General features: G+C 32.1%; 1 protein-coding gene across 1 annotated transcript in view; it reads left to right on the top strand.

Annotated features, from left to right (window-relative positions):
- The window catches only part of LOC148284109 (sterile alpha motif domain-containing protein 5-like), a 100,510-nt gene extending 83,779 nt beyond the window's left edge, over window positions 1-16,731 (top strand). Inside the window, exon 2 of the mRNA XM_088242665.1 lies at window positions 16,650-16,731. Coding sequence (XP_088098791.1) covers window positions 16,650-16,670 — 21 coding nt within the window. The 3' untranslated portion in view covers window positions 16,671-16,731. The remainder of the gene's footprint in view (window positions 1-16,649) is intronic.
- The last annotated feature ends 7,684 nt before the right edge of the window (window positions 16,732-24,415 follow it).

Here is a 24,415-nt window from a genome sequence, read left to right as displayed (position 1 = left end):
AATTCTGTTCCTCGGTCATCATAAGACTAATTATGGTTTCCGTGCGCCTCTACCCAGAATTATTAGATTTGTAAATGAAAATCAAGATCTAAATTCTTTTGATTGTAAATTGATTTTTATTACAAATAGGCTGAAGAAATACTCCCAATAAATTGATTGTATATTTGTAAAATAAACCTGGATTCCATAATGCTTGTCTTATGTATTCACTTGTCTTTGCTTTTCTTTGCTGTATTCCCTCAATTATTTGTTACTCTATTATTATTGTTTTTCGTTAAATAATTTGTTTAAATTGAACATTGTCCGTAAATTTGTTAAATATATATATTTTTTTTAAATAGTGCCATAACTCAGGGGGCAAATACGAGAATACGTTTGTATGAAGAAAAGTCAGACCGCCTTTTGTCTTAAATACGCTATATCTTCATTTTGATTTTTAGTCTTACCATGAACCCGAATTATTACTTTCTCTTTCCCCTTTTTATATCAATAAAAATATCTGATGGTGTCATATTAATTTCCTCTGGGGTTAAGGGGAGAGTACGTGACTGTATTAAGAGTTCATTCTTCCCAAAGGATATGTTCCTTGTGGTTCTCGTATTAGTTTTTTGCCTATTCGTCTCTGCTCTAACCTTCCTTCAGATAATGTTTAATAAACCTTTCTGCCTCCAGAGTTACTGCCCTGTCCAATCATTGTACAAATGTACGCAGTTTATGGAGAAAATGAAATAAAATATATTACTTTTCTAGATAAACGTAAAGTGTATATCTACAGAAGCGTGTCTTGCCTACCAAGTTATAGGATCGCGGGTATATGAAATAATATTTCAGTATACTTTTTATATTAAAAAAAAACATACTTTGAAAAAATCAAGCCAGAATACTATAAAAGGTTTCATCACCATTATCAGTGGCGCTACAGCCCGTTGTGAACTCCTCCAAAATTCGTCTCCATTCGTCCCTGCACCCCACGGCTCTTCTCCAGTTCATCAGGCCAATTGCTCTAATGTCATTTTCAACATTATCCAGCTATCTTAATTTTGGTCTGCCTCTGCTTCGTCTGCCTTTCGGTATAAAATCTTTTTTGGAGTGCGGTTATCATTTATTTTGTGCACATGGCCCAACCATTGTAATCTTCTTATTTTGATGAAATTGTGCAATGTTGGGTTCGCCATACAGTGCCTCTAATTCATGATTAAACCGTCTCCTTCACACTCCGTTTTGGTTGACAGCACCAAATATCTTCCTTAATATTTTTCTTTCGAATACTAATACCACATTTTCATCTCTTTTGGTCATAACCCAGCATTCGGCACCATATGTAATGACCGGTCTGAGGAGAGTTTTGTAAATAATGGTCTTAGTTTTTCTAGTAAGCAATTTGGATCCCAGATGTTTAAACAGGCCATAATAACATATGTTTGCTGCCGATAGCCGTGCTTTAATCTCGATACTATAATTGTTTATCTATACATTATACTTTTTAATATATCAAAGTCATCAATCGATAATTGCTCGTGATTTATTTGTATAACATAAGCTAGTTCTATTCTTTTTTTTTACTTTTTACCCTAAAATTACTATTAAAAAGTATTCAATTGTTATTAAATTTTTTCATTTATTTTCGGAAGTAGAAGATTAACCAATTTATGACTGTAAATTTCTGTACCTCAGAGGATGACGGATGAAAATTTTAATTTTGATAAAATTTAATTATAAATACATTTATTTATTTATATTTCGATATTTGTATCCAGTTTATGATCATGTCCATTGATTTTGAAGAAACGTATGTCTTATAATGAAAAAACCAATGTATTGAGATACTGAAAATAGAAATAAATGCTATGAATTATTAGTAATCACTTAGAGAAAGTAGATTATTTAGACTTTGGTAGAACATTTTATTTAATTTTTAAAATAAAAAAAATATTTGCGTTCTTATGATTTACCCAAATATTAAATTTTGATGGCCATTTTCAAAGAGATGTAAACAACTCACTAATAGAAAATGGGAATCAAGTTGTGGTAGAGTGGGATTCGATCCACGGACCTTTGATCTGTGAGTCCGAGACACTAGCCATAGGACCACAACCCGACTCGTTTGGATTTGCATCCAGCATCTTAGGTACAGATTTTAAAATTTTATTTTGTATTGGTAAACTTAAATTATAAGCAAAATAATCCACTTCATTAGTGTTTTAGCCTGAACATTTTATATTTTTCTCCACAAAGAGCTTTATGTAAGAATTTAAATATAATCTACTGACGATGATTTCAAGCATTAAAAAATGTTTTGCAAACAAACAAACCATTACGTAATTTCCCCTTAAAGGTAGGCGAGAGGATAGAACGCTTCATTGTCATTACATACAGATCTAGTTTCTTCTACATTCATACATATTTTCATGCATGTACGCCGATTTTTGACATGTCCATCTTCAAGTATTTCTTGGATCTGCTCAAGGCTATGTTTTTCTCAGTTTACATCGGTTTCTGCATTCATCAACACTCACATCGTAAATCTTTTTAGCCGTTCTTTCGCTGTCCAACATACAAAAAATACATCGATTTATAAGTTACACACAAATTAGTACCTATATTGGATTGAAAAATGCTAACTCAACGTATTTGCAGTCGACGAGTAAAATAGGACAAAACACCTGTACATTTAATATAAACGATAATATGTGTTAAAATTAATCTTCACGTCTGTAACTTCCCAGTTATCTTTAGTTTGTAATAAATAAAGTTTTAGGTGTAACAGTTTGATATTAGTGTGAAGACAATAGATGTCAGCCTAATAGATATCTGGAGACCTGAAAGTTACGTTGGATTTACGGTAACTTATCTTATTACCGTCACAATTTCACTAAATTGTTTCGCTTGTGTACTTTATAATACCCAAAAGGAAATATTGTATAAAACAACGTATAATGGTGGTATTTACCAAATTTATAAAAAAAAAAAACTGGAAAATACTACATCAACAACTATGAAAATCATGTATTATGTGTGTTTTCTAAACTTTTTTATTTTATTCATTATTTTTTTATTAAGTTTTAGTAAGACTGTAATATATCACTAGTGGCAATTTTTTTATTGTGTAAATTTATTGCAAAAAAATAGTGTACATACTTTAACAAGAAATTTATATAAAACTAACTAATGTAAAATGAAAACGGAGTGTTCTCTGTTTATGATAGTCTCCATCGTACATGGCTCAGCGTGTTCTAAGATAAAGATTTTTTATCTTTAGACTATAAGTAGTCCTATACTTATAAATCAACAATACAAAAAAGAAAAACTAAAACCACTTAATTATAAATGCCCAGCTAATCAAATGTAAGAAATTAAAATCGTTATTACACAAATATAAAGTATATATATGTGCCAAGAATACATATTACTTAAACATAAATAAAAGAGTATAATATATAATAAAGAACAATATAAAGCAATGAAATATATAAAAATATAAATAATATGTGTACCAATTATTTAGAGTACTACGTGTTTTAAGTTAACATGTATTTTTCAAAAAAATCTCTCTATGTCGGTAGTCAAACCCGAAACCTCTTGCATGACAGGCAAACGCGCTGACTACTACACCACGAGGCCGACGATCGAGATTGAGATCATAACATATTAACTATTTAACACTCGGATATTTAACACTCGGATAATACAACAAAATGAGCAATACAACTTGTAACATTCTGACTTGTGATATATTTAATTAATAATACCTTAGAAAAAAAATTACATATAAACCCTTAACAAAAAATTTAAGATACATTCATATTACATTTATTTATTTTCAAAGCTTTCTTTATATTACTTATGTTGTGATTTTTCAACTACATATTTTATTGTTGAATTGAAAAAAGTGTATTTAAAAATAATAATTATGTTATCTCAACAATATTTTGAGGATGTCCAAATGCTTGCAGACTGGTTGGATTTTCTCCCTAGGGAGTTGTTCATATTAAAATTTTTGCAACAGAGAGGGGAAATATTTTTGAGAAGGGAGTACGGAAGTCTAGGCATTTACAGGGCTTATGACCAATCGTTGGCTGGGTGGCTGTAAATGCCTAGACTTCCATATTACCTTCTCAAAAATGTTTTCCCTCTCTGTTGCAACCATTTAAAATACGAACTACTCCCTAGAGAGAAAATCTAGCCAGTCTGCGAACATACTTTAAACATTGTTGTATTTACAACTCGTTAAATAGCCATAAAATTTTTAATATTTGGGTAAATCGTTATAACCTACCCAAACCAATGCTTTTTTTTGAGAACTCAAATCAGCCAATGACAGGTCATAAGCCCTGTAAATGAATAGACTCCCATATTTCCTTCTAAAAAAGGTTTTTCCTCTCTGTTGCAACAATTTTAAATTATGTTATCTTACTGAGAAATTAAAGAGTGAAAGTTTAAAAATAATAAATAAAAACTTATGAAGTTGTTGATTTTTTAGATAACTCTACGAATGCTAGAAAATACCTCACCTAAATCAGAAGAAGTAGATGTACCTGTATGTGGTGGATAGAGAGAATATATGGTGGATGTGGTAACACTAATACTCAAATCAAATAGTTGGTTATACGCTTATCGGAACCACTGCCATTATTCCAAGTTCGGAGGGGTAAGTTGGGGTTAAGGGGTGAGGATTTATTTGTTTCGCGCGAATTTGGAAATTAGTTAATTTAGCAGTTGCGACAGACGGCCAACGATACGTGTTTTGATTTACAAGCAGCGTGGTCTAAAAGTTCGCAACAATCATAATAACTTACTCCTGCCTTCACAGATACTTGTGTATGTTTTAATTGTGTAGTGACGTCACTTCGCAAGATTGGAGAGATTCGTACGACGTATATGTTGAGAGACTAAAACTAATAAACTTTGAACATTAGTGGAATCTACAAGTAACAATTAATTACTTGATGATGTACGACGGCTGTTATTCGAAATGTCGATCTGTCAACTAACGTAACCATTGAATGATGTAAATCCGGTGTATCTCAATAACTAAATATTGTGTTTATATTTGAACTTGATAAGTTTTGGAATTCGAAATTTAGTTTATTTGAAGCAGAAAACAAAAATAATTAGCAAAAATTATCAACATCCATAAGGTTTGCATCTGTTATTTCAACACGTAATTATTTTATCATCATCATCATCACCCTCTCATAGCACCTAGTGTTGCATATTGAATGTAGCGAACTGATTTTGTGTACAGATGATTTAATCATAATTGGACTTACCAGAAGTTTTATTGTATGGGTTGCATGTATAAAAATATATGATTTACTTACATATTACATGGAGTCTTATTACTAATTTTATAACTTAATTTCCTGTGATAGATGTTCGAATATAACAATGAGAAATATAGACAATACTGATTGAATTTAGCCATTTCAAAAAAAAAAATTCGAGTTTGCGTTAAGTGTCGAGTGTCGATAATTACGTTGCGTTACACGTATAGTAGTAGCTCTGATAGAAGAAAGCTTCATTTTGATTTCCGTTTCATAGCGATTAGTGACGTGATAGTTTGATGTGCTGGAGGGCCTGGCACTTGGTGTTACCAGTGCCCATAGGTCACTACATTCGTAGACCTTATGCAGCGTAGTTCGATCAGTCGTACGCTTTAGGTATCAGTCAAGAACAATGGAATATTGCAGTTTAAAAAACCTTTAAATTTAATATTTCACATTCACCCTCCTAAAAATCAAACCCAGGACCCCAAAAATAAAAATAAAAACACGACAATCACTATACAACGAGGCGGACTTATCTTCACTTAATTCCTATAGTCAGGATTTTTACCTCAGAGCAGCCATAAAGTCGTCGAAAGCACTCGCCCAAGGTTTTTGTTCTGTTTTACAAACAAAACAGTTTTGTTTGTTATCCTGGATATAGAGATTCTTGACAATGTGTAAAGTATTTCTTGTAATTAAATAACGTACTTCAAGCATAGAGCAAAGTTATTGTAACCCTAGGCTTATTTACATCGTTCTATTTTGGTGACATATCTTTATCAAGGGTATTTCTTAATTCAGTCATAAAATTTATATTTTAAGTTTAGCTTCAGTTAAAATTATTTTATCCTAAATAATGAATAAAGTTTTACAGAATAAAATCATTTTCACAATCAAAGAACAATAATTCCATCATATCAAATGCTAATATTAATTATTACTTTCTTATGAAGTAAAGTCTCTTGTCAGTATTTCATTAGGAACGGTGAACAAACTTTTGAATCGTCTGTGTCAAAAACTCAACAGGCAATAATTGAGGAGCTAAAAATGCTTTAATTTATGATAAAAAGGATTCGTATTCCATTCACATTACACGGACGAATCACCTCTCTAGCCGACCCTACATAATAACACTGGGATAAAGTTTTACCGTGTTTTGCAAGAACGTGATGAAATTTTGATTTACTGTTCCCGGTCTCTTTGCCCCGAGAAGCGTTTTGCCCGCCCTCCCCTTTAAGGGGAAAAGTTGGATGATTCGCTATGCGGTGTTGTATCGTTTTTATGGCCTCATCGTGAAATATGCGCGTGGCGATTATTTTTTCCCGCGCCTGCCGTAATAAAATTTGAGAAAACTGGCTAGGCGAGGCCCACCGAATTAATGGCCGACGTTACCCTGTTTTATACTTTCACTCTTATCATATTTCTTCGGAGGATAGATATCGTTCTTTGTCGGTTTCTTCTTTAAATTGCCCAACTTGTTGGTAATTCAATACTTTGGTGATTATTCATTTTTATATATATCCCTTATGATAACAATTAGGTTCTTTGTTGTAAAGTGTTCTGATTCCTAATTATAGAAAATATAAAATTAATATTTTTTTTTTAGTAGCTTAAATTTCATTGCTGTAGGATTGAGATGTTGAGGGTTGGAGCTTCTATCCCAGTTAGAGATTAACAGAATACAGTTGCTATTTAATGCGTGGTGAATAAATAATTAATTGTGTCGCGCGAGTATTACGACAACGAGGAGTTTGACTGCATTAAAACTAAATGCTGGAACTGCGAGACTGCGTCGAGGTGAGTCTTCGGGCTGGCTGGACTGACTGAACTAAACTTTGTTTTCAAATAAAGCTACATACCACACACCTATGGCCCGCATGTGTCGGGAATATAATATATACTGCCGAAACAATAAAATTGACATTTTTCATGATACTCTCTCAGCTTTTGCGAATAATCTCTTAGGAATAAATCTTATTCAATAAGTACACACGTACAACTTATTTTTTATTGCATTGTATCCTGTATAAACAAAAATATTAAAAAATATGTATAACAACTTAACGTATGAATCTATTTTGTGTAATTCTATAATTAAAGATATATATGCATGTTAAATTATTTCGACGAATGCTTTTTAATTGTATGTTTTCTAGTATGTATCTTTGTTGAATTACCTAATAAAATAAAATCAAAATAAAATAAAGTGCCCAAGTGGTTGAATAATGTAATGAGTAAAACACATGAAGACTTGTTTAACAAATGACGTCTGAATATCATTCCGCAGTCTATGGCAACTGTCTATCGTTTGCATTACTATAAGACAACTTAGAGATTTCATTTCTTTCCCTTAAGCAGAGGTCGGCCAACCACGGCTCGTGAGCCACATGCAGCTCTTAAGTCACTTGAGCCACGGCTCACACAGCGCAATTTTCACATTTCGTTCGATTTACTTCGTTTACAAGTTCTTCAAAAGTACTGTCATTAGGATATTGCTAATGCTGTCATTAAACCTACGGAGGAACATCATATTCAACTCGATAAAATTATTTCGACTCAAAACAGATGCAGATATGGCAAAAAGTATTACCGTAGCAAGAGAAAAAAATATTTTGAAGGCAAAAAGTAATTACGCAGATTTTCTGCTGTTTGTGAACGTAATTTATTATTTACGTATGTTGGTTTTGAAGAAAAAACAGTTTAAAATGAGAGAAGTGGCCTTCAACATAAATTACAATGAGGAAGTTCAGTGGTTTTTAAATAATTTTTATTTGTTAATAGACTATAAAACTGAGTCAAAATGATTTTTTATTAATTTTTATATATCGTCAAGTGCTACGATTTTTTAAAGTTTTGCATTTCTGAAATAACTCCGCGTGTGACGTCAGAGGCTCATTTCCGCTTATTCTCATTCAGTTCTTCCCATGGGTCCAGAAACGGCAAGCAGACCGGAAATCTTCCATAGCTTTCATATCATAGGTTAATTTATATGAACCAGTGACGTCATTCAAAGAAGTGCGTTTTTACCAAAATATTTTTTTTTCGTACGTTTTCAAGAAACTTTGAATAACAATTGAATGCTCTAATTTTTACCCTGCGCAAGAAAACATTTTTTGTATCGAATTTCCCGTAGAGCTGATGTTCCTCATTGTTGTTCCGCTGATCTTTGTTTTTTTAAACTAACAAGTTTCCTGACTACTAACTACCTTAGAGAATAAAACACGTGAATGCACATTTTCCGTTTTGATGTTAAAATGCTGAAATTGTCGCAATAAACTATTGTATACATGAATAAATCACCAAAGTTTACTTTTGTCATAAAAATGCTTTTTGAAGTCGAAATAAAAATCTCCACTCAAGTCCACTTCGTTTTAATGCAAAAAATCACTAGTTCCAGATACGCTATTTTCATATCTAATTTTGCCATCGAAATAATCATTATTTTACTTTGAAAATTCTATTTAGATTGAAATTATTTCATTTGGTTCTAAAGCTATAATGTTTAGGAAATTGCACGATCGCAAAATCTTGTTTCTGGAACATTTTGTTCAATGTCATACTTCTGCGGTTTATCCTTTAAGGTACATATTTTATCTGTCACACAATTAACCATCCGTTAAAAAATCCCTGCACTACTTTCATCACCAAAATTGCCTTGTGCACAATCAAAAATACTATTTGTATGATAGATTTGTTTTTTTGCGGAGAAAGATGTTCGTAAGTCAAGTAATAAAGCTTCCTACGTGTCGCATTCTATTTGACGAAAAAAAAAGAATATGTTTTTCCTTTGTCTGACATTGATTTGTCGTTGTCAATTTCGAAAGTGTCCTTTTTACGACGATTCATTTGATTTAACACAAAGAGAGCGATAGTATCTTCCATCTTTATTTTTCTGCCGAACGTAGTCCCTGCCATAACATCGTGAGAAAGATGTACAAAAGTACACTACGGAACAGATGAATTGAAACAATCATTTTTCATATATTTTCAACATAAGCAACAATAAAAAAATAAACATTTAGCAACGTAGCAACAACATTTTAAAGTTTGATGGATATTTGCATGTATTGCAGATTATGTACAAACATTTTTGAGAGTATTTTAGATACTTTACCAGTTTTTATTGTTTTATTTAAAGTTTCTTCAGTTCTGACACTTTAACGCGTCCTTCAAAGACGAATACATATATTACTTAACAGACAACCGTACTAAAACCGTACTGGGTTGGACTAAAAATTTATCAATGTTTGATTAGGTCCAAATGCTTGCAGACTGGTTGGATTTCCTCCCTAGGGGGTTGTTCATATTGAAATTTATTTCAACAGAGAGGGAAAATATTTTTGAGAAGGGAATATGGAAGTCTAGGCATTTACAGGGCTTATGACCTGTCATTGTAAAAATTGGAAAATTGTTTTCAGGCGTTGTGTAGTACGTGATTTGGTTTAGCCGGATGAATCTCATCCACGTGATAAAGGTTTCAGCTCTTTTACTTCACAAAAGTCAACAGATGGAAGAGTTGAGGAAATGTGGATGTTCAAACATGGGCAGAATGGTGAATGTTACACAGTGTGTAAAATGGCTACTTAACAGCCAATGACAGGTCATTAGCCCTGTAAATGCTTAGACTCTCATATTCCCTTCTCAAAAATGTTTTCCCTCTTTGTTGAAATAAATTTATACAGAAAAATATCATTCACTAACCCAATTCAAAATCTATGAGCAGTTTGAAAGAATCACCTCTCCAAAGTTGATTGCACCGCGGTGGAAAAACTAGTTTCGTCCGTAGTTCATGTATGGTATTAGAATGAGAAAATAATGCCTACATGCAAAAACTTCATCGTTTCGATGCCAAAAAGAGTTAAATATTTCATTGAGGCCAAAGGGGGTCATAAAAAGTATTAATTTGTGGTATTTAGTTCTAAATTTGAAAAACGTATTTTTTCTTAAACTTTCATGCTGTTTCAATTCATCCGTTCGGTACTGTAGGTCCTATCTACAAATGTGTAACGGCTTCGGCTTCGTGTCCTACATTTCGGATTCTTGTATAACCCCTTATCGCCTTAACTCGATCTCCTGACAGAATGGCTTAAAGGCGCCGAGAAATAAATTTGGCGTATCAGTATAAAGTTCCACTAGGTTCTCTAGCCCGGAGCTAACGGTATTCAAATGCAAATACGCTTTTCAGCCCAGTTGGCTGCGACTCTGGATTCGTGATGCTAGAGCCAAGTCTTAGTTCTCTAAAGATGCCTCTGGGCTCCACCACAAATGCACGCGTTACGGTTACCATTTAGTGTTACAATTAATACTCAAATTCAGCTACGACTTATTCTAGTTTCATTATATTGTAGTTGGTCAAGTTGTATATACCCACGAATAACAAAGTTACAACTAATTGCATGCATTCAAATTAACATCTAGTAATTAAAAAGCATATTTTTTTATCTCAAATCTGTAAAATGTTACTAAAAAACACAAATTAATTAGCAATTCCTAATTTGAACATTTGCGATGATTTTTTATGTACGAGTACACGACTTCAATAACCATAAATATTTATATTTCTGTACCTTGGAGGATAAACCACGGGAATCACATTGAACGAAGTGTTCAGTATACAAAATTTTCAAAACTTAACCTATTTAAATAATTTTAATCTACAACGAACTTTCAATGCAAAGCAATGATAATTTAATCAATATTATTAGCAAAAAATATTGTCTTATTTCTTCTTTTCCACATCCGCTCCTAAGTGGAGCATGTGGACATCACCAGTTGCCTCCAGAATAGAGATGCAAGGCGGTAAAATTACGGCGGGAATGATGATGATGATGATGATGATAATGATGACTTTTGGTAGGTCAACTATCAAACAATTAGTAAAAAGTTAGTGCAAATAGCGCTTTTCCACTATTTTGATAAAATGTATTTGATGTTCAAACGTGTATCTTGGAATGTATTGATCCTACGAAAAAAAAAATATTACGATTTTTAAGTAAATTTTATTTTCTCAGACTTTCGTATATTTTTTTTCTATAAAACTTTCAGGGACGTAATTATACACAAAAAACTGATTTAAAGCACCATTTTTTCGAAATCGCGGCATGAGCGGTGGTCGTTCAAGGTCACAAACTTAAGGTTTTACCAAAGACCCTATGTCTACCGATTCTGTAAGTTTCAAAACATAATAACCCTTTTTATAAAAAAAAGTGAAAAAAGTACATACCGAATGACCTTGAACGTCCCATACTTTTAATAAATCTCGACAACCACCAGATGGATCTAAACCTGGTTTTTACAGTCATGTAAAGTGTCCTAAAACAAAGCTACTCGTATTTGTAATATCTTTGAAAAATAAAAATAAGTACGTCAAATTCGTTTCTTACCGAAAATTACGTAATTTTACATCCATACTCCAGAAGACCCTATTACCAGCCAGCACTTTCGCTTCTTTCCATGTCAATCCAGCGACCCTTAATTCCGTCGAATAAAGTCTAAGAGAAAATTATACAAAAGTACATTTATAAAAAGCGTGGATTGGTACATGGATTGCCTTAATATATATAAAATAAAAAAAAAACAGCTTTTCGCGATAATTTCTGCATTTTTACTTTAAAACCGCAAAAAATGGACTCCCCTTGTTTTATCATTTAAGGAACAGCTTTTATATTTTTTATCTTAAATCGTGTCTCTTGTGTGTACATATATATTACTGACCTTGATATTAAATGAGCTTTTAATGACTTTTTTTTTAGCTCTATTGTTTTTTTTTCTGTTCTTCTTATTTATCAGTACTAAAACTCACCCTTTTCCGCCCACAATAGTGCGTAGCGCACTGCATTTGTAATTCGTGAAAAAAAAGCTTATCGATCATCTCTTACATGAAGGTCAAGTAGTCAGTCCTACGCTTCAGGTGCCAATTCAGAAACAATAAAATGTTACAGTTTAAATAACCTTTAAAATCAATATTTTCATCTTCTCTACTAGGAATTGAACCCAGGACCTCGAATGTGGTAGGCAAACGCGCCAACCACGACACAACGAGGCGGAATTATTTCCACTTGATTGTAAGATTTTTACCTGAGTGCGTACATCACACTACTAAGTTCTGTCAGTTTTTTTCTTTAAATTTTTCAAGAGGAGACATCAAATTCGGCAATAGTGTTTTATCCTTTGTTAATTTATGGCAAATTAGTCAATTATTCATATGTGTCATAGAGGTCTCGAAAATGCTCTCTTTTGTTTACTTGACATTTTATTTCTAAGCCTAGTAATCAAACAAAATAATATACCTATGTAGCGTAAAAGCAAACACAATGTCTTATAGAGAAGAAAATTTTCTTTCGAATGAGCTTTACCATTGTTTTAAAACTTTGGGTGCTCAATTTTTAATATAAAAAAAAACACAACAATATGTTAACATCCAATAGTATGTTCAATATTATGGTGTTATAATTTGATGAATGAAATTCTAAAACCGTGTTGGAAATATTTTGGTCCTTTTGACTTAAATCACCGCATAACGGTACTTAAGAGTATATTTTTTTTTTGTGAAAATCGTCAGTAAATATTGATTTGTTTGGTTTTCCACGTAATAGATCATTTGTTTGATAGTTAATAAATTTACTGTCTTTATCAATGAAGGGGAAATTTATTACGGCTCTATTTATTATGATCGAAATGTAGAAAAAAACTTTTGAAGAATGTATTGCGTAGGAATCGTGTGATAGTGCCGAGTAATAAGCCTTCCGTAAGCAGATTAAAGTGGGATTTAATAATACGTCTCTAGTATGTTGGACAGCTTGATGAACTCAGGTAATCGAAGTAACTCACTTAACTAATTTATCATTTTATAATAATGACTGTCAAACCGTGGTACGCGGTCTCAAATCTTTGGAGAAAAAAATGCCATGTGAATAAATAATATCATAAAATAAAGTTTATATTTGAAACACTCACGTTGCGGTTATCTTTATATGTAGTTCCTCTGTACGTGTGATGTCACTGAACTTTTCTCTTCGTTTTAAGAGAAATATAGATATTTGCGCTGCGTGTGTTCGTGGACATTAAAATCTTCAATCTAATATGTAAAAAATAATTGAGGAGCATAAATGTTTTATTCATCGAGCTACCAAGGTTGCATTTGAGGAGAATGCATTTACAAAAAAATAGAAAGATGTTATTTTTTTATGTATAAAAAGTTGGTTTTTGAATGTTTACAAACAGAATTGTTTTTTGTGGATCTCAAAGAGATTTTTTCCTTAAATTCTTAATAATTTCTACCTATTTGTTTCTTTTTACTTGATTTTTGGTAATACTAAAATAATATATAATTAAATACATTTTTAAAAATCGTATTCCTACATACGTTCACCCCTCTGTTAGTGAAAAGACCGAAGTTTGACGTTTGCAAAAAAAAACATATTTGATAAAATATTTATTTTATGTTTTGGAATTCAACCATAAACAGTATCTACTTAAATTCAATATTTGAATATTAACAATTTTAAGTTTTGGAATTTAACCGCAAACAAATACCTAGGTTAACGTATTACAAGAGAGATGAATAACATTTAGGAGAAGGTAATATAGAAGTTTAGGCATCCACAGGGCTTATGACTTGTCAATGGCTGGTTTAAGTGGCCCCTTTACACACTGTGTAACATTCACCATTCTTTCCATATTTGAACATCCATGTCGGGAATCGAACCCGAGACCTCTTGCATGGTAGGCAAACGCGCTGACTATTACACCACGAGGCCAAAACAATGCGTCTGAATCTAATAACTTGTGAAACTAACTGAAATTAGTTTTCAACAATGTTTTGAGTATGTCCAAATGTTTGCAGACTTGCTAGATTTCCTCCCTAGGAAGTTATCTAGATCTCAATTCGTTGCAAAAAAATAAAATATTTTAAAAGAATATATGGATAGGCATTAACAGGGCGTATGACCTGTCATTGGCTGTTTTAAGTGAACATTTTACACATTGTGTAACACTCACCATTCTGTCTATGATTAAACCTCCACATTTTCTCAACTCTTCTATCTATTGACTTTGTGAAGTAAAATAACCGAAACCTTTACCATGTAGGTGAAATTCATCGGGCTGAACTAATTCACCTACTAGGCAACGCCTTAAATCAATTTTCCAATTTTCGTAACTTCTTCTACCAGTTAGTTAATTCAATAATGTTTTAGTATGTCCAAATGTTTGCCGACATGCTAGATTACCTCCCTAGGGAGTTATCTAGATTTAACGTATATTTAAACCAGTTACGGACAGGCCATAAGCCCTGTAAATGCCTAGACTTCCATATTCCCTTCTCAAAAATATTTCCCCTCTGTTGAAACAAATTTATAAATTATTTTTGTTCATATTGATAGTAATGTAAGTTATAACTAGATGTTAAAGTTTTTTAGTTTAACTTAGATGTTAAACTATCTAAATAAATACATTACATTACCTTGTGTATTTACTTGTTACTATTGTTGTAGTTTTTTAAAACCCAAATTACTGAACATTTGGTTTTAAACATAATTTTTATGATTTTAAAACAAATTTACTACCAGAATTTCAAATATTTATCTCCATAATGTCGTTATTAATTTATTTTCAAATAACTATAAACAAGTGTTGGATTTAACTCTCTCGAGAGTTGTATTGAGAAATTTTAATGTAGTCAAAGAAGATGTCCGCAGGAAGAGAAAGCGGTTATTGTTCAAATAAAGTATTTTCATTTAAATGTGATTTTTTCATTACATGAAACCTCTTTAAGCCTTGTAAATGTCAAGATTATTGCATATTTTTACCACACATTGTAATTTTATTGAAATAGTACCAGCCAATCGTGTAATTTTTGCTATTAACCTATGTACCATGTTTTTGTTGAATCCATTATTTTGACATAAATGATGTAAATTTTGGGAACCACGGATCAAAAATACTCTTAAGTAAAACATTTAACACTGTCAGTGGATTATTAATATCGAGCTGTTAATATTAAGTAGATCACGGAATTATCTTCTGCATATTTATTATTATTCGGAACACAAATCATTCTCTTGTCAAAATAAAAATCAAATTATTAACCTTAATAACAAACTCTTATTCATTAAACATATTTTTAATTAGGAAATTCATTTAGGAATACACGAATAAATATGCTTTATGAAAAGATTTAAAAATAAATTCCTTGCAATTAAAATTTAAACATAATAAACGATGTGGTAACGATTTAAATGGTTTTCATTTTGTTTAATGGTTTTTGGTTTTCTATAGGATTTTCAAATATCTGGGAGTATATGTTACGGAAAATGGCAGCTTTCAAAAAGAATTGGGCGTGCGGCTAGGAATAGCAGGCGCGACATTCAATAGTATGAAGGCTGTCTGGAGATCGGATATTTACTCAGTGAAAACCAAATGCCGCCTATATAACGCCTGCATAATACCTGTTCTCCTCTACGGATGCGAATCGTGGCACCTCACTAGGGCGCAAAGCAGCAAAATTCTGAGTTTTGAGAATAGGTGTCTCAGAAAAATATTGGGTGTGCGGGGGTTTGACTTTGTGAGCAATAAAGTAATAAGAGAACGGACGCACAAAACTCCAGTGACAACTGTCATCAAGCGGAGGCGATACGATTGGCTTGGCCATGTGCTGCGGATGCCTCCGGGAGCCTTAACCACGCTTGCCTACTTTACAAGGTATCAGGTTCTCGACGTCCTGGACGTCCACCGCCGACTGTTTGTCGGCAGTTCATGTTAGAACTACGGGACGCGAACCTGACTTGGGAGGATGCGCAAGAGCTGGCAGCCAACAGAGATGCTTGGAGGATCTTTGTGGACACCATATGCTCCAACTAGGGAGCGGACATGGCATAAGAAATGAATAAACAGGATATTTTGTAGAGAGCGGAACAAAAAAAAATGGATAGAGGGAGCCTTTTGGAACAAATGCTGTAGTGGCCAGTCCCCGAATGTCACCATTTTTTTTTGTTTTCCTCTTATTTTTTTAGATTTTCATACAAAATATTTTTAATGCTACTAAAATGTTTTTTCGAATTAGGGTAGGTAGGTCTAACTATTCCAATTCCAATAACAAAGAAATTTCTTTACCTGAAATGTCCTTGTGAAGTATTATCCTTAATCTTAACCTTTATTTCAAGATTTTTCATTGCTTGTAGCATGCCGTTCGAAAGAGCATAATCCATTATTTTTTTGTTTTACTCTCAACAAAACATTTTGTTTGTACGTAATCATTTTAATTAGTCTATTTCAGATATTTATGTAGAAAAATTTCAACTATTGTCAATTATGTAGTTGTGTTTGATGAATTTTAAAATGTTACGTAATATTTTAACTGAACTAATTACCTTTTTTTTCCAGGTAAGCATCTTTTTTTGCTGATATGAAGATGAGGTTAAATATCTATGCAGTGAGTAAGCTAATCAATTTAATAAACGGCCAATTTAAGAAAAATGAAATTTGACGCATAAACCACTATACAATTAAAATTAAAATTAAACCTATTTTCCTTTGACCACTTATTACTTATCAAATTACTGACCGGTTTTTAAAAAATAAAAAACAATTTTACTCAATTGTTCCTTGATAATGGAGCACACGTAGCTCCGAAACCAGTCGGAAATGAAATAAATAATAATAAGTGCTTAATAACGAAGAGTTTTCAATTTCATTTAAGTTAATCAATTACATATTCAATAATGTCCCAATTCACCGAATTTTTACAATAATCACCTTTAAGTGTGATTTTTGGAAAAAAATCAGAATTTTAATCCAGAGATATTTGTATAAAAATGAGTTTAGCTGTTATGCCATTAGTTTTTTTTAATCTGTCATCCTATGAAAACCGCGTAACATCATTTTACTAGCCTTTTACTAAAAAATGTACTTAGTAAAACATAAACCGTAATTTTTTAACTAACGAAATTAATATGGGAAAAAAAACATATGGGAAAAGAAAGCCGCACTGCGCCGTTTCGCCTCGCTTATCTCCTTCGCGCAGTACATGTATTACCAGCTTTTTCTATGCGGACTAGTAACAAGGAGTGAGTCGGGGCATGTAGGCGACGCGTGTAAGCTTTGTGAAACGCTTCTAACTGAGCTGGATGCACTGTATTCCCGAGTGTATTGCGAGAATCCCGCTGTCATGTCTTGTTACTACTTACTACATTACGAGTATGGAAACAACATTATCATTATCCTTTCGGCATCCAATGGTGCATAAGGCACTGCATCGGTATACTAAATGCATTCTTTGAAATTAATATTCCACGTCCAACATGATTCTTATCCGGGAACTGAGTCTAACCCGGGAACAGAGTCCTATAGATCGCCAAAAAATGACTATATTCATTAAAAAAATTACTACTTGAGGAGAAACGTGGAAGGCGAAATTTGGTTTTAAGTTCTTTTTTTTCCTGGGATAATTTTATTTTTTATTTTATTTTTATTTTGATTTGTTTTAATTTTTTTGTATTATATACTCAACTTGCTATCTTATTTCAGTTTTATGTACATATTATTACTTGTTCTTTTATTATTTTTGTTACTATACCCTTATGTAAATATTATTCTGTCCCAAAATGAGTTTGTTGTAACTCCTGGGAGTACAAAAAAAATAAAAAAATAGCATGATTAAATAAAAAATAATAAAAACTCAAGCCTGGTAGGTGAACGCGCCAAGCACTTCACAACGAGGCGGACTTATCACCACTCGATTTCTTGATTCAGGATTTTTGTCTGAGAGTACCCATCGAGCCAAAAGCACTCATGCTGGATTCTGGTTCTATTTCATACACATAACTGAATAACCTTAATACTCCTCAACTGGTCACCTTTCCTTTATTGAATACATTATCGAGCTGCGTTGCTTTTGGCGTACTATCAGGTGCGAATAGGTATGATGATGATGAATTTCTCTAACTTGTTTGAAGATGTGATTTTTAGTGAAATAGTCGGTTCTGAGTTAGTTAAGAAACTTCTCAGTGTTTAGATAGCTTTTTTGCAAATTTGTAAACTCCAAAATGATAAGGTACTCTACAAAAACAGGCAGTAAAAATCTGCTTGATTTTTGGAGTAATATGAATTTATTTGGGATAATCTTAACCCTGTCAAATTTTTGTAACATGTGTTTTTAAATTCTGAGCACATTAGATAATTTATAAATTTTCCTGAAAAAGTAATGTTATAAAATGTGTATCTTGTGTTTTTTTATTTAATTTTTTTATTGAAATTTTTTGTTTTTTTACAATAAGCATAAGAGGTAAAACAGAGTATTCAAAAAATAAAGCATAATTACATAGCAACGAAAGACATATTAATAGTAAAAATAGTAGACAAAACAATCCCACTAACGCATGACCCGTTCGTGGGTATACAAGAAAATGTTAATGAATGTTTGCTTCTATAATAAATAATGTAAAGTTATAATATTTTTGTGTAACATAAGAAAGAAAAAATAAAATATTCTGTAAAATTAAAAAAGGAAAAAAAAAAATATTGAAAAAACTCAAAAATATTTCTTATTATTAAAGGGCAACAAAATATATCGTAGAAAAAAAGAGTTCATATCTTTAGTTTGAATCCAGGATAGAGCATGTTTTTTAAAAGAAGAAAAACTTCGAATGTTTGGAATCAATGAAACATTATCAGTAAAGAAAGATTTAAACATTTTTGGGCCAATAAAATATGCATGTCTCTGTGCGAGCCTTGTTTTACAATGTGGTATTTCTAACACACGATTCCTTCTTTGACTTGATCTATTTGAATTGATTTGCTTTTATAATTTATCTTCACTACATGACTTTCTTATGAATCAAATCAAAATATTTCCTCTTTTGGCATTACACTAAGTAGCGTATCAGATACCGTTATGGGATTTCTATTCAAAATCGGTAAATCGTAACTCCTATTGATTTTTTAGTGTCAATGTCAATTGTAACTAAAATATTTAACCAATAATGTGTCCTGTTGTAATTACCCAGTGAGCTTTTAAGCCGTCAAGAAGTTTTATTTTATGTTTTGCTTTGCTTTATATGCCTCGTAATCTAGTGGTTAATACGTTTGCCTTCATACTAAATGCGTTATTTAAAAAAATAAATCAATTGCAATATGCTATAGTTCCTGGACTAAGCGTTTGAGGCGTAATATTAATCATTTTGCCTTTATGTCATAAAAATGTTAGAGATACTCTGTAGTCGGTGTAGCAATGCCCTATGCACTATTAAGTGCAGATAAGGTGATCATAATGATGATAACGGCTTCATATGAATTCGTGTATTTTGTATTATTTACACTAAAGGAAATATTTTGTATTACCTTTTGGTTTTAATAGGTTATTTTGTTTAATCGGGAATAACGTTAAAAACGTATGGAATATTTAAAGCCTATTTTCACGCTACAATGATAATCAACGTATAAAAAACAAGGTTCAATTAAATAACGAGCTCATACAAAACGACTAGAAGCTGGCGTCACGTCACTGTGCCCGACAAGTGTGCTTCTAACAAGTGATGCGTACAAGTATGGCACGGTAATGTAAAACGCGCCGTTCATTCCACAGGGCGTAAAATGTACTGTTTTATAGTAATTCAAAATACTCTTGTTTTGAACCATTACACAAAACGTATCTGATATCGCACGGTGTAATTTTTTGCTTTTTTAAAAATGATAATTAATAGAAAATTCCAAAAGACCATCTATTATGATTTTTCTTCACTTGTATGAAGTAATTCGGGTCTATTTAGTTTTATTATATGTTATATAATTTAATTAAATAATACTTATATTCGAATAATTCAGATTCGTGTACAAATCACTAGTTGCATAATTGAAGTGCATACATTAATCCAAGTGCACCACAATATCAATGCAGTTTATGTGTAATATATTAATATTATCATTTAAATCTCGCTTTGAGCAAAGGCCGCGGGATATTTATGATCTAACTTGGGATCGAAATATCAACACATTGAATGTTCACCGCTCGCCTCACACAAAGACGAACATTGTGCACTATTATTGCCATTAGATACATATAGTAGATAATAAATAGGTAAGGGATAAAAATAACACAATTGCATGCTTAAAAAGATAAAAGTAAAAAAGTTTTTTTGTATTTAGATATGTACAGTAGCCGGCAGTAAATAAAATACATCGGGTTATAGAAAGAGACTGCTGGCCATAATCGGCTAATTCTACTTTTCTGTATGAATGTCTGAATGACAAGGATGGGGCTCAACAAAACCGAAGTTAGCCAATCAAATCGGCAGTCTCATTCTTTCTCCCTTCCTTTATTTGCTGCCGGCTACTGTCCCTGTTTTAAATCTGTTGCAACAGAGAGGAAAAACATTTCTGAGAAGGGATTTAGATCTTAATAACTCCCTAGTGAGTGGATCCAGCCTGTTTAGGTACAAGTATTTGGTCATATTCAACATGTTTTTGTACCTGTTTTGTATACACGAATAAATAAAATAAAAATATATATAAAATATACATTAGTAAAAAAATATATGCATATTAGGTAAACAAAGAATTTACGTAGCTAAAAAAATGGAATGGCTGGGAAATACAGCGTTCCAGATTATCTAGATACTCAGAGTTAGTTAAGATTTTTCGAGAATCCTTAAAAATACGATAGCGAGCATTTTATTTTGTGATAAAATTAGTATTTAAAGTACTTAATTTGTGATATTTCGTTTTAAATTTGTGTTAAACCACTAAAACTGAACTTAAAATGTTTATTTTTAAGCCTTTCACAATAATTAAGTTGTCATGTTCTGAAAACTGGTCGGCATATTAAATTTATTTGAGTGATTTTACCGAAACCAAAACCTAGTTATGCTATTTTATTATGTGTCAATATAAACGATATCATATTTAAACATGTTTTTAATATGCCCAAATGTTTGTAGGTAAGCTGGATATCCTTCCTAGGAAGTTATTTAGATCTAAATTTGTTTAAAAAGGGAGGGAAAACATTTTTGTGTAGGGAATATGGAAGTCTAGGCGACCTTAGATTATGAGTTGGCTAATTTAAGTGGTCACTTTACACATTGTGTAACATGTTTGAACATCCACATTTATTTAACTCTTTCGTCTATCATGTTTTGTGAAGTAAAAGAGCTGACTTTATCATGAGAGTAAGTAAAGATTCATCCGGCTGAACCAATTTACCTACTAAGCAACGCGTGAAAACATTTGTTTACACAATTTTCCACATGATAAAGGCTTCAGCTCTTTCACTTCACAAAATTCAACAGATGGAATAGTTGAATAAATGTGGATGTTCAAACATGTTACGCAGTGAGTAAAATGGCCACGTAAACTAACAAATAACTGGTCATAAGCCCTGTGAATGCCTATACTTCCATATTCCCTAATCTAAAGTGTTTTTTCTCTCATTTGCAACAAATTTATACATAGTATTCGATTATAGCTTAAATAACTATCTTACTATTGAAACAATCAAGTAAAAATAATTAAATAAAACCTTTTTTTTTGTATTCTCCTATAGAAATGCCTGAAAACATAATGCACGTCATCTTTTTATTGTATTTTCACACGCAGACCGCCCATTATTATTTAAATTCAAATAATTATTCGCTCGCTTCCAATCGGCAGGAAATCTCGATTTTAGGTTATTTTAAATTATAAGTATACAAATTACCAGTCAAATGTCTTTAAATTCTCAGTCATTCGTCTTTATTTGACACTTTGTTATCAATGCACGGCCCTGTAATGTAATATTTCAGAACTCTTTCTCACGCTAGAGCCCAACACAACAAGCAAAACACATACCAGATTAACTGGATTGTACAAATATCAACACATATCTACATTGATTTACCAACACGCGGGTGGCTTGCTATACAGGTAGATAGCTAGTTTGCATATTTTTCCCATGGGCGGATTTGCAAGTAGGGCGCCGCCTTTATTAAAGCGGAAACTATTTGCCCCGAATTTTCACAATCACTTATGGTTTGTAATTTAATAAAAAAGAGAAAAAGTTTGAACTTTTGGCTAACTGTCCTAAAAATGATATACATATGAAATTGATGGTAAAAAAGGATGAGATTACCAATGAAGAGAAAAAAATGTTCAAGCTCGTTGTGCAAGGGTTCGAAATATTATTTTATTTATTTAATCATCAACGGTTTAAAAGACCTTTTACAAAAATAGTAATACAAAAAAATTACAGCAGTAAACAAATTACAACATAACACATAATATAAAATATGTTTTAGTTATGCGTAATTAAAAGCAAATTAAATTGTCATAAAATAAAATTAAAACAAAAAAAAGTTATGATGCATTGAGTTATCTAAAGAAATAAAAAAAATCTTTCAAAATTTTAAATCGCATAAAAAATTGAAATAGTGTATTTTGGAAAAAAAAAATTAAAGGTTATGTAATTGTATTAGTTCGTTTAAAACTCTGAACTAGCTTCATACCTTTAATTACAATATGTCCAGCTGATGACAGATCATAAACTTTGTGAATCCAGGCCTTCGTGGTGTAGTGGTCAAGACGCTTGACTCACGCGCGGAAGGTCCAGTGTTCAATTTCCGGTGAGAACGCCATGCCTTAAGCCTTAGTGTTTTGTGCTGTAATTCACCACTGTAATTGGGCCTCCTGGCCTGTTATTGTGCAAAAAAAAAATTACTTGGATGCCCAGATAGAACGATCTACTATTCTGTCTTGGCATAGATATCTCGCTACCTCCACATTCATACATCTTCCCATGTACACGCCCATTATTCCAAATTTTTAGATGTCGTTTCCAAGTATTTCTTGGATTGGTCATGCCATGTCTTTCTCAGTCTTCCTCGGTTTCTATTTTCATCAATATTTGCATCGTAAATTCATTCGCATTCGTTCTATAAGTCCATCCGTTTGAAAATATCCAAAATGAGACATGCCCAAAATATTGTTAATAGTTAACAAAGTGTAAATTACGAAAAAATAAAATAATCGTGGGTCCCTGCATCCCTATTGCTGGAATATAATTCTATTTTTAAAAACTAATAGATAAATAAGTGAGTAGATTATTTTCACAAAAACATAAATAACTTTTAAACAACACTAACAAGTATTTCATTCCTTCTCACCATGTGTGTTATTTAAATTAACTTTTTGTGTGCCTTACCTACTGCGACGTGTGTGGCTTCGATTTTAATACGGTTGTTTTTTTGGTTGATTTTTTAATTGAATGGAAACACCAGTTTGGCTGACTAAAAGGCTTACTGAATCAATTCATTTGCATTATATTGACATTCAAATGGATTCACCGCTTATTTCGGAATATGTAACTGGTGGGGTTTTTATTATTCTGTGATGTTACACCGCAGTATTGTTTATGGTTATGTAACATAAACAAACAAAAAAACTGAATAATCAACAATCGAATGTAACGGACTCAACTATAAAATGTTGAACTCCAAGATGGTTTATTCACTCTAATTATACAATAAGCAAATCAACTAACAATTAATGAAAAAATTATAAATTGACTTAAAACTTCTTGGATTTATTAACACAAGCACAGCTGACTTAAAAATTATCAATACCCTTAAAACTCTCTTCTGTTCCCTAGTTCGCCCGCACCTAGAGTACTCCTCTGTTATCTGGTCTCCATATTATGATGTTCACATCAAGAACATTGAATCAGTTAACGGCGATTTTTGAGAGATAGGCTAGAGGTTAGGCTTATCCAGAGCCCTTTATACGTATAATGAGTTAGAAACTACCTTAAATATATCTTCTCTTCAAGACCATCGAAATAAATCGGACCTTATAGTCCTATTTAAAATTGTCAACTCACTCTTTGATGCGCCTGAACTACTGAGCTCAATAAAATTTAATATCCCAACTAGAAACCTCAGACAAAACTTACTCTTTCATACCGATAACCATAGAACTAACTATGCTTTTCATTCCCCTATGCCCAGAACTCTTAAGTCTGCCAACAAACATACCAGTCTTGATTTTTTTGAAAACAAGTTGTCTTCTTTCAAACGACCACTGAATTAAATTCAATTATAAACACCTCTCTCCCGCTTCCACTCCCACAAAGTCTACTATTAACCATTCAGTCTTTCTACTTTTATTTTAATAATTTTCTATGTATA

Source organism: Micrasema longulum, unplaced genomic scaffold (assembly GCF_059751315.1).
Source record: "Micrasema longulum isolate JH-2025_06_02 unplaced genomic scaffold, ASM5975131v1 h1tg000153l, whole genome shotgun sequence".
Taxonomy (NCBI): domain Eukaryota; kingdom Metazoa; phylum Arthropoda; class Insecta; order Trichoptera; family Brachycentridae; genus Micrasema; species Micrasema longulum.
This window is presented reverse-complemented; position numbering and strand designations above follow the sequence as displayed.